Genomic DNA, 11,029 nt, shown 5'->3' with positions numbered 1-11,029 from the left:
GGGTTGGAAGAATTTGAGGTGCTGCAATCCACGAAGTGGCTCAGTGCTGACGATGTGATGGGGGCGTGTGGAGTGAGGGCGGCTTGGTCCTGGCTCCTTATATCCAGTGGCTGCAGGGATGGGGGGAGGCAGGAGGAGGTCGGGACACTGTGGTGTAACTAGGGTGGGTGCTGGGGGTGCTCCGGAGAGGTGGTGGGGAGGTGGGCATAATACTGGATGTACTCAGGGCCGGCTGGTCCCTCTTGAGTTTGCTGGAAGGCATGATCCCCCAGACAGCAGGAGGAGTGATGACAGTCAGAAAATAACCTCAGGTGATAGTCACAACAGACGCTCCACTGGTGTTCTCCCCAGAACGAGCCAGGGACCAGGACCTCTGAGAGCGGGGTGTCAGTACGCAACTGTACAAGGAAGAGAGGCTTGTACACAGGGGCCTCTGCCGGGCTGACCCCAGGCTCTGTGGACTCTCTTTCTGGCCTCCCTCTGGTTCACCCACCGCGTCTCCCCACCGACGCCCATCACGACCCTCACTCCTTCTCTTTCACAGTGACCAAATCTCCCCTCAAGGCAACTCTGTCCGTGGAAATGGAGCGCCGCCGCCCGCCCGTGTGGTCCTCGGGCCCGGGCCCTGCGGGGGGAACCGTCAGGAGGACTGCATCAGGCCGGTGAGGCGCTTGCCCGCCAGTGACTTTCCCTGCAGAGACAGCGACACAGGGGCACCACAGGCGCACACACACACAGAGGACAGAGACAGAGAGCCAGACAGGTGGATTAATTGTTGCACCAGCCCCCGAGGTCAAACGACTTAGCTTACCGACCCCTTTGATCTCTAGGTTTGAGAGCCTGAACCACAGACAGCTGAACAGCCAGGGCTCTGGAGCAGGTTAGGAGGTGGGACTCTTTCTGGGGTGTGGGAATTTTACTTACCCCAAACTAGGCATTTCAGCCCTTAGGTAGAGCATCTCTTAATACCCGTGGACTGCCCCTGAACTTGATTTTAGCCAGGTGAGGAAGAGAAAGTAGCTTGGGGCTAGTAAGGTCAGGGAGTGTGGATTGCCCCAAACAGATGGTAGTTAAGGATCTGGGTGACTCGGGACTGAGGAATTAACTGGTCTTAAGAATATGGATGACCCAGGAATCCCATTTGAAATGCAGGACTGAGCCCTCCTTGGGTCCTCCTGATGACTGTTTTAGGACTGGGAAGGTACAGGGGCCATCTGCTGAGACCTGGAGCCTGGAGTGGGTGAGCAGGTGTGGCTGCAGGACCCAGAGCAGCACGCTTCTATGTTCTTGGTCCCCATCTGTGGTACCCAGAGGATCAGGAAGTCTTAGAAACCCTTTACTTACAAACTATGTAGCCATTGTTTTGAAAAGAAAAAGGATAAACTCGACCATGAGGCCTGGTCCCTAAGGCAGAGAGGTCCTGAGAGAGATTAGTTGGTCACTTGCCGGGAAGGAGGTGGCTCAGGAGCCTCTGATGTGGGACTGGGCACCAAAAAGAGGATGAGCAAGGGTCAGTCCTCTGCTTATTTCCCTGGTCGTCGTCTGCACCCATCCCCTGCTCGCCTGCTTCAGAAATCCATAGCATCGGACAGGGATCTAGAGGAGAGTGTGGCTGGACCCAAGCAGATTGATCACAGTGTCTGAGAAAACACTCAGAACCCACCCTGTTATTGACAGTGGGTCAGCAACACCAGTGCCATCTGCCTAGGGCAGCCCGCAGTCGCTCGTCAGAGCTGCAGGGTGAGGTTGCAAGGGCCAGCTATTCCCCATGTTCATTTCCAAATGGGGTGTGAGGGCTCATCTTGTTTACTGGGCTTGGCTGCGTATAAGCTGGATGTAATTAAAAAAAATTGATCAGGTTTGTGAAGCCTGGCAGGGTACTCAATAAACCTGCTGATTGATGAATTGATGGATAATGGGCATATCCAACAAACAGGCAACATGGGCTGTGAGTTCGCTGGATGCAGGACGATACGTCATCTGGCTTAGCTCTCCACAGAGGGACATACCAGTTTGACTTTGAGAATTCCGATGGCAGGGACCAGAGCTTGTCCAGAAATGGAATTGCTCTTGGGGCAGTTGGGAAGTCTGCATCTACTTCCCCTTTGCTCTGTTTTTCCCCTTTCTTTCACCCTTCATTTTCAATAGTGAGACGAAACTTCATTTTTTTCCTCCCCATCTTAAAAACACACACGCACACGCATGTGCACACAAAATCTCCCCATCAGCAACCTTATCTGAATCTTCAGATACACTAAACTTAGCCTGCAGCCGGATACATGTATACTGGGCTAAGGATTTTTTAATCAGGTTTTTTAATCTTAATCTTAGAGGGTTTCTGCAAATCACTAAAAGCAGGATGGCTACTCCTCTGGGTGGAGTGGTTTAGGTACAACAATAGCTCATAGACGGCAGAGGTCAACCTCCGAGGACTCCCTCCAACCCTGGTTCTAAAGTGCACACTGACTGCCTTTCCCCCACAGAGCTGGAGGTGTTATCCAGGTGGTCCACCTGGGAATGTCCTTCTCCACGCACGCCTGAAGGCAGGTGGCATGGGGAAATGCGGAGATGATGAGTCTGGGGGCCTCCTGGTCCATGGGCTCTACCAAACCTCCCCCAGCGATTTTCATCCGTGTCCATCCCTGCTCACATGAAAGGCACCAAGGATGGTTGATTTCCTCTTGGGTGCTGCTTATTGCTGTGGAAACCACACACCAAACCCCAGCTCCTCCCCCCTCCTCCCATCCCTCCTCCACCAGGGCCACAAATTACATACCGTGTACCCAAATATCTACGTTCCAGGTTTGCCATACATGGCATTTGGGGCTCTGATTTAGCGGGTGGATATGCAAAAAAGGAATCACTAAAGCTTCTGAACAACAGTCTGTTGCCAGGGCGTGTGTTCAAAGCCCAGAGACAAAGAAGGTGAGGTTTACCAGGGATCCAAACCCTCATTAAAGCTTCATCCCCATTAGTGAGGTCATTTTGGCTGGAGAGGGGGCTGTGGTGGAGGGAGGGTAGTGATTCTATTTCTGGATGATTGTGGGTCTGTCTGTTTTAGGTGAATTTGGCCCTGAGGATCCCCACCCTCCACACCTCCCAGTTCTACAGAGCTGGCTGGGCTAGGCTGGGCTGGGAGGTGCTAATTAATCTTTTTCTGCCTAAATCCTGGAGTTCAGCCTCACAGCTCTGGACTCCAAAGACGGGTCAGAGGCCAGCCCATCAATCCTTCCCCTCCCCTTCCCCCAGCTGCTTCCATTTCTCAGGGCTTCCTGGATGGAGGTGCAGCTGACCAGCCTGGAGAATGTGCCCTGAGATTGGTCCCATCCTCTCAGCCATCCAGGTGCTGCTCCTCGGCATTTTGGTCTCCCTCTCCCTGCTCCTGCACTCCTGCATTTACCAAATGCCAGTTCTGCTGCTAAAGGAGGTCATGAGAGTTCAGGTCGGCTGAGGGGCCAACTCAGCCCAGCTGCAATCTGTCCACCAGGCAGTGACCCCCCGGGTGAGGCTGGAAGGTGGTTCCTCATGTAGGACGCAGGCAAGGCTAGCTGCCTGGCCTCAGGCTTTGGGGAAGAAATCCTGCAATCACACTGGCTCAGTAGCTGCCTCTCTTCTGAAGAGCTGAGGTTCTTGTTATTTTCAGGGATCAAAGTGAAATCTGACAGCGGAGGCAACCGGTGTTCAGAGATGAACTGCCCCAAGGTCTATGCTGCTAGGGGCTTGCTGGGAGCTCCTGACCTACCTGCTCTGCCCAGAGAGAGGAGAGCTCTTGCCTGGCACCCTCAAGGGCTCTTTCCTCCTGTTCATCCCCATCCCTGCCTCCAGGTTGGATGATTCTATAGGAGACACTTGGGAAGGGGAATGATAACTCTGCCTCTGCGTGACATCTTGCACAGTTATGGGGGAAGGCATTTTTTCAGAGCGTGAATACGTGCTGTTCCTCAATGCTGGTCAGTTGGGAACAGATCATGGTGCCAGGAAACTGCAGCCAGCCCAGCCTGAGGCCTTGGCTTAGCTGAGCGAAGCAGCTGAAGGTGGTTGAAAATGCTATTAGCAGGCAGCCTTTGTCCAAGTGAAAAAATATACAGTGATTAAGAACTGAGCTGCAGAAGGTACATTCCAGAGACACCAAAGCTTTGCATTCAGACAAAGTGCTTTCCCCCTTCAAGACCTTTGGCCAAGTTTAATCCAAAGGAATGTGGGATCCTTCAATTTCATGGACCATGAGCTCAGTGCTGGGTTCACAAACACCCACACATTCATTTCCCACCCTCCGCCCTGACTAATTGGTTCAGCTCTGCAGCCATCTTGATGGCTAGAAGCCTAGAAGGTGGTCATGGAATCCTTTGTTTCTAAAAGGAAATGCACAAAAGGAACAGCTCCTCCCTTTTGTGTAGTGCTTCAGGAAAAACCAACATGCTGATTGACATGCCGTGGCTCTGTGCATCGTGCTTCCCGATATTAATCAACAAAGCATGCGCCATCTGGGTTACCAAGAGCTTTTGCCACTTACTTACCTGGGAGACTGATGCTAACCTCTTTGGCTGGGAGAAGGGCTAAGGCTCAGAGGGTGGCCCTGGGGGTCAGATGGCATACTGGGGGCAGTGGAGCCAAGTACTAGTGGGTCAGGCAGGATCTTTTTCAACACTAAGAAGGTAAAGACATCTGAGCTGCTGACGAGGTTTTCTTGCTGATTTGCCCAGATGACCTAAGACCAAAGTTACAGATCTCAAGTCTACCAAATCTAAACCCATGCTACTAAGGGGATGGAAATCAACCGTGGTTGCCTCTAGGGGAGAGGGATGGAATTGACTGGAAAGGGAACTTTCTAGGGTGATGGGGTTTAGGTCACACTGCTGCATATATTTGTCAAATTCATTGAACCAATCATTTCAGACCTATTTATTTTGCCATATGTAATTGAAAAAGAAAAGAAAAAGAAAAAAGATGAGGGGAAAAGAATCCAGCTATCACATCTCTGCTGTGAAATTTCCCACCCTGTACTCTTTTTCAGTTGCTGTCCCAGCAGCTTTGTCTCTTGGCTCAGTTCAAATCTTTCCCCTCTGGTTATGGGAGAAACCCAGATTCCTCTGCTAGGGGAACTAGAACTTTCAAGAGAACTAATTTGGAACACGATTTCTAGTCTTCATCGATCCAACCCGATCACCTTGTGGTGACACACAGGCATTTTTCATCCCTGCTCATGAAAAATGGTGTTTTGCCGAGTAGGGCTCACCGGGCAACTTCAGCAGGCAAGAAGCAGGAGGCCCCAGAGATGAGTTGTCCTCTCAAGGAGACTGAAAGTTCCCTATGAGCAGGTGATGCTCAAGTTAATAAATGATGAGTGTGTGTGGAACCACAGGCCTGTGGGGGACTTGCAGGAGGCAGCAGTCAGGCCCCAATCAAGAGCCAGGGAGAAAGGAAACGTCCTGACTGGGGTTTGTCAGGAGGGGGCAAATTCCAGGACCTGTCTGACTTCCATCAGGTGACTTCCCTGGAGGTTGGTGCCCCTTCTCCACCAAACAAAGTAAAAGGAATGCTTTCTAAAGGAAGTATGAGAAATTCTGTGGCATCTCCTTTTGCAATGCTGCTTAAAACTGGGGAGAGAGTGCCACTTGCTTCGGATAGTTTAGAGGGCTGAGAAACACTGAAAGGGGATGATAGGAAAATCCATACTTAATGCAGAATAATTTCAAAACCCTTCAACTCTCCATCTTTCATCACCCTCTGTTGAACTTTGTGAGGCAAGATGGGCAGATGAAATGGGGAAACCAGGCTGTGGGACGAGCCAGCGGTTACGCACGGCTGATCCAGGCAGAGCCGGGCTGGAGCAGCACCCGGGGCACGAGAGGCTGCTTTGGGGGTGGGGAGGGGGAGGGCAGGAGCCCTGTGACCCATTCCTGTATTACTGTATTACTCCTGGGTCCTTGCCAAGCTTTCTGATCTCTCTCAGGAGCTGAAGGGCATTTTCTTTGGTTTTTAAAATACTCTCTTTATTCAACTTTTAAAAAATAGGATACCATAAACATAAAACAACCCCTCCCCTCCTGCCCCAAATCAAGAGCTAGGTGAAAATTGAATTAATTTTTGAAAAAGCTCACTGGATGAAGAATTAATATACATTCAACCTATTTCCAAAGTGAGGAATATGATCAAAAACAAAATGAATTTTTTTTTGAAACAGCCCACAGTCTTCTGTACAGTAATATAAACATACATGGTGGATCAATGCAACCTGCCAGCAGTCATGTCTGCTGAGAGCAATGCCCACAAAATGTCACTGGGACCATGAGCAGGTTCAAATACATTACTCTAGCTGGTATTGGCAACTAGCACTGCTTTTTTTTTTTTTTCACTTAAAAATATTTTTAATTTAGAAGAGGTGAGTTGCCAGCCCTCCTATCTGAACTAAATGTGAGAGGGCCAACCTATCCCCTACCTTCCAGGGACTTTCTCTTTGAATTTCTTATTCCTGGCCCAACGGGGTGGCATCGCATCTCATTCACCCTCCCTTCTCAAGTGCCCTCCTCTTCAACTCGCCTAGACCTTGATGGTGGCAGGGTGGGGATGGTCCCATTACCAGGGACACAGGTTGGCTGCTGAGGACAGTTACTAACAGTCACCCACTGATGGAATATCGAGCTATTGTGTGTCAAGCACACTAGACATTCAACAGACACCTGTGCTAAGATCCACACCATCTTTGTCTGTTAGGTATTGCTTTAACCCTCACTGGACACGTGAGGTTGGGCCACTAGCCTGAGCACGTACCACTGGTCAGCTGCCTTCATGGCCCATACACCTTCTGCTTGGTACATGACCATCATTTTCAAGGAAAGGGGCACGTGGAAAGGCTCAGGACTAAGGACTCCTCCACACTCACCCACACTGGGTGACCTCTCTGGGGCGCACAGGGTGATTTTCTCAATGACACTGAGAAAGAAGATTCAGCTCTTGGACATATTTGAGACCATCCCAGGCATTTCTGCTCTGCCTGTGTTTCCCTTCATCACCTGGGGGACTCCTGAGAAAGAGAGGATGCTGCCTTCCGGCCAGCGACCCTGGCAAAGTGGACTTTGGCGACTGTGCTGAGCTGAGGCACAGGTCACCACTACCTGGTGCTCATGGATTTAAAGTGGTGGCTGCTGGACAAGCCAGTGAAGCCACCACTTCTATTTGCAGCCCTGTGTTATCGGTGCCGATGCCTCTGGGATCTCCTTAGCAGCAGTCCCAGGGAGGAGAGATGCAGGTGTGACGTTAACCTGCCTAACTAAGGAGGGGCAGGCAGATGCCTTACTCCAAATAGAACCAACCCCAACTAGAACCAAGTGTCTAGATCGATCTGGCCGGAGAAGCCCTTCCTGGGAGTTGTTCTTGCCACTTCTGACTCCTGCCCCCCTACCCTGCCCCATCATGCTCATCACTCATGGGGCTCTTTGTGAAGTCTGACATCTGCCTGTATAGTTTTGGCGGGTGATGGGAGACCTTCCTCTACGGTCTCCCGCTGTGCAGGGACAAATCTGGAGCCAGGCCGGCATGTTGAGTGCCAGGAGCGAGAAGGGCCCAGCATCTGGGCCTGACGCTGGCAGCGCACTGCCCGGGAACATGCCCCCAGACTCCTCTACAAGTTGTGCATTTCCACTTTCCCTGCCGCTTTTTTTCTCCCCGTGCAGGAGAAATGCAACCCCCCACCTTTTTTTTTTTTTTTTTTTTTTTTTTCAAACCGAATCTCTTATCTCCTCCCTCCAGTTCTGACTGAACAGCCTGGTGCTCTTTCTACACTCAGCCTGCAGCAAGTTCTTGGTGGACCCAGGGGTAGAGAGGAGCCAGTGGGCATTTGCTTCCCAAAGCCCCTCAGTAGCATGCCCTCCTGCTGCCCTGCTGTGCTTACCTCTTCCTCTCTTCCGCCAGTTCCTCCCCAATTGTACTTTGGCATCTCAGCGCTGGTTCACTTTAAATTAGGCAGAGGGCAAAAGACTCAAGGAAACAGGGACATGGCTGAGTTGCTATTGGCAACAACTTGATGTTACTTTTTTCCAACTAGGAAGTTCAGGTGACCCTTGACTATGGCTACAGGGGAGAGCGCTGCCGTTTAGTGGATGAGACAGCAGGAGGAGTCACTCACCTGGCGGTGTGTGATTCTCCTTAGGACCCACGAGGACTCTAACTCTACCCTCCTAAGGGCACTTCTCACCTCCTGCAAACATGTTCACCCAAAACACTTCCTGGGTTTGGGTCCTGAGTTAAGCCAGCTGCCAAGGCGCCCAGGCAGTCAGCATGCTGACTGCCCCGCCATTGTCTCAAAGCATGATCTTTCCGTGAACATCCGCGTCTTTTTGGACTCATACGCACAAAGGGCCGTCTCATTTCTCTTTCCACCCCACTATCAGGAATGCGGTCTGGCAGGCATTTATCAGACATGTATTTCTAACCTGAAAAAGTACAGCACTTCCCGGGAAGTGCATAGGAGCCCTGAGAAACTGGCCACAGGGCAGAACAGGCAGGGGACAGGTCAAGCCACATTTTTCAAAACATCTCTGGACAGAAACTTGGGCTGATGTAATTCCTCACCGCAGAGAACCTTCTTACTTCCCTATAAACCCTTTTCACATGTCGCTGCAACGCTTTCCACCCCTACGGACTGAGGATGGGCGGTTCCTTAGCCCTCTTCCCCCGGGGGTGGTCTAGCAGGTAGAAATGTGAGATTTCCAAGTTTCTTACAGGACTTGGCCCTGGGCCACAGAGGATGAGTAGTGGAAGCTGTGACTGGGAGATGAAGCCTCAGGACGCTGCTTGCTGTTGGATTTAAAAGCATCTTCAAAGGTAGTGGGCATTTCTGCTAGAGGTCCAGGAGATGTGAGTTATAGGATCAACACCTAAAGGCATTATTTGTACATTGCCTCTAGGACTCAACTCAGCATCATTTCTGGACCCCTCAGCTTCTTGTTTCTTAGGAAGGACAAACTATGGGTGTAAAAACAATCAGGCAGGAAAAAATGGGGACACCAAAAAATGGGTGCCTCTGACTGTCCATGGAATGAAGGTGTGACAACAGGAGTGGTGGGCAGAGATGAGGCCACGGACAAACAGATCATCTCTTCTGGTTTTTGGAGCACCTTCTTTGCAGAAGGATCCCAAAGAAGGTTAGAGAGTGTGGACGCCGGGATCACTCACCCACAGCTGGAAGGAAGCCACCTCGGGGGTGAAATGCAGCGGCCATTCTGACTCTGCGCCAGCAGCACTAGGCAATTGTGTTTTTAGGAAGGGAAGTGAAGAATAACTTATCCAGCTGAAACCATGAAGACCTGTGGCTTTAGGGGAGCCCCTGCGCAGACACGCACACAGCTGCAGCAGGCAGGCAGTCCATGCGCAGAGGCACGTGCAGTCTGCAGCGTATGTTACAGGCGTACCATACACTGAACACAGAGGCGTATACCAGGCAGGCAGCACATGCACCTGTGTATGCAGCTGTGCACACGTTCATGTGCACGTTTACACCGCAGGCACCTACATAAGCATCTCATGCAAGGTTCATAAGCAACCATATGATTGGCTGTAGAGCTTTCCATCAGGCTCCTAAGGTGCCAGTCTTTGACAAACACTGCAAACTTAAAGCATTTATCTTAGAGACATATATAAACCTGACTTTCCCCAGGAAAAAGCTATTCGTGTCAGTGACAATGGCCTCTCTGTTTCTGTTTCTGTCAATACTACAAGCAGTGGGAGCGTGCGCCCCAGGGGGCTGGTTTACGAGGGATTTCAAAGCACTCCCTGCCACTTGGCTCTGACTCCTCCAACAACCCCACTGTGTAGTATGTGCTTAAAAAATAGAAGCCTCTGTTTATCCAGCAGATGGAGTAACTGGACTTGGTGAGGTTGTACTGCTCAGGGGAGTTCCAGGCAGGTAGCCAGCTGAAAGGTGAGGGTTTCTGGGAACGAGGCTTCTGTCATGCAGAGCAGTACCTCTGGAGGATTGGATTTCATGCTCTTATAGGGGAGGACAATCTTTGACCTGTGTCTGGAAATAGGAGGCATCTTAGTGGGGCATATGTATTGCCTCGGTGGCCCTCCCCTGGCCACATCCTGGCACCATGCTGCCACAATCCCCCAGCTCCTGCAGCTTCCCAGGAAGTGCATAGGAGCCCTGAGACATTGACCACAGGGCAGAAGCTGGTCTGCCAGCACCACAGTCCCCTCATTCCCAAGGAAGGCAGAGAAACTGGCTCTCTGAGTTGATTTTAAAAATAAGTCGGTAATAATAGCTACCATTTATCAAGAAGTCCCATGAGTACTAAATGAATGTGCTCTGCACACTGTCATGTATGAGATACCCACACCCCCATCCTCAACTGCAAAATAAATACAAAAATAAATACAATAATACCTATCGAAAAATATTGTTGGAAATTAAATAAGGTAATAAGCGCTAAGCACGGGCTGCAGGTCACATCATGATAATGAAAATGATAATACAGAGTTACATTTGAGCACACTGCAAACACTGTGCTAAGCACCTTACATATTTCTTCCCACTTAATCATTTACTCTTATCTTCCTTTTACAGATGAGGAAACCGAGGCTTGGAGGCACTGCCCGAGTCCACAGGTAAGTGGTGGAGCTGGAGTAGAACCAAAGTCCCTCTTGGGCCAAGCTCCATGTGACATGGGTGCCCACAGCGTGATGCTGGGAGCCTCCGAGGAGTGGAAGCTGCTCTTGCTGTGCCCTCGTTGAGTGCTGACCCCCACCTGGAACCGTGGGCTTCATTATACCATTGGGTGTGTGAGCGACTTGCCTGGGGTCTTACACCAACGTCAGGTGGAAAAAGAGGACTCAATGGGGCTGTCCATCCCTAACCCTGAGCCCATTTCCCACATTCTGGTGGGCACTGCAGGGGTGTTGTTCTCAGGGGCAGAGCCAGCAGGTCATCTTCAGTAGGGGATGCGAATGCAGTTGGGGGAAATCTCGCTGCCAGGTTTTCGACAACACTTAACCTTGAATGGTTGGTGCTACTCATCACATCCTCAGAGAG

General features: G+C 50.9%; 1 protein-coding gene across 3 annotated transcripts in view; it reads right to left on the bottom strand.

Annotated features, from left to right (window-relative positions):
• Positions 1-307: 307 nt before the first annotated feature.
• RGS6 (regulator of G protein signaling 6) overlaps positions 308-11,029 on the bottom strand; it is a 474,528-nt gene continuing 463,806 nt past the window's right edge. For 2 of the 3 annotated variants that reach the window (XM_032482304.1, XM_032482303.1), the window contains one exon: positions 308-691. In XM_032482304.1, the coding sequence (XP_032338195.1) occupies positions 641-691 (51 nt within the window). In that variant the 3' untranslated portion in view covers positions 308-640. Of the gene's footprint in view, positions 692-9,174; positions 9,242-11,029 lie in introns of all 3 variants that reach the window. The other variant, XM_032482301.1, reaches the window with a different exon arrangement.

Source organism: Camelus ferus, chromosome 6, assembly GCF_009834535.1.
Source record: "Camelus ferus isolate YT-003-E chromosome 6, BCGSAC_Cfer_1.0, whole genome shotgun sequence".
NCBI classification, from domain to species: Eukaryota; Metazoa; Chordata; class Mammalia; order Artiodactyla; family Camelidae; genus Camelus; species Camelus ferus.
Note: the sequence above shows the minus strand (reverse complement) of the source record. Positions and strands in the feature narration are given on the sequence as shown.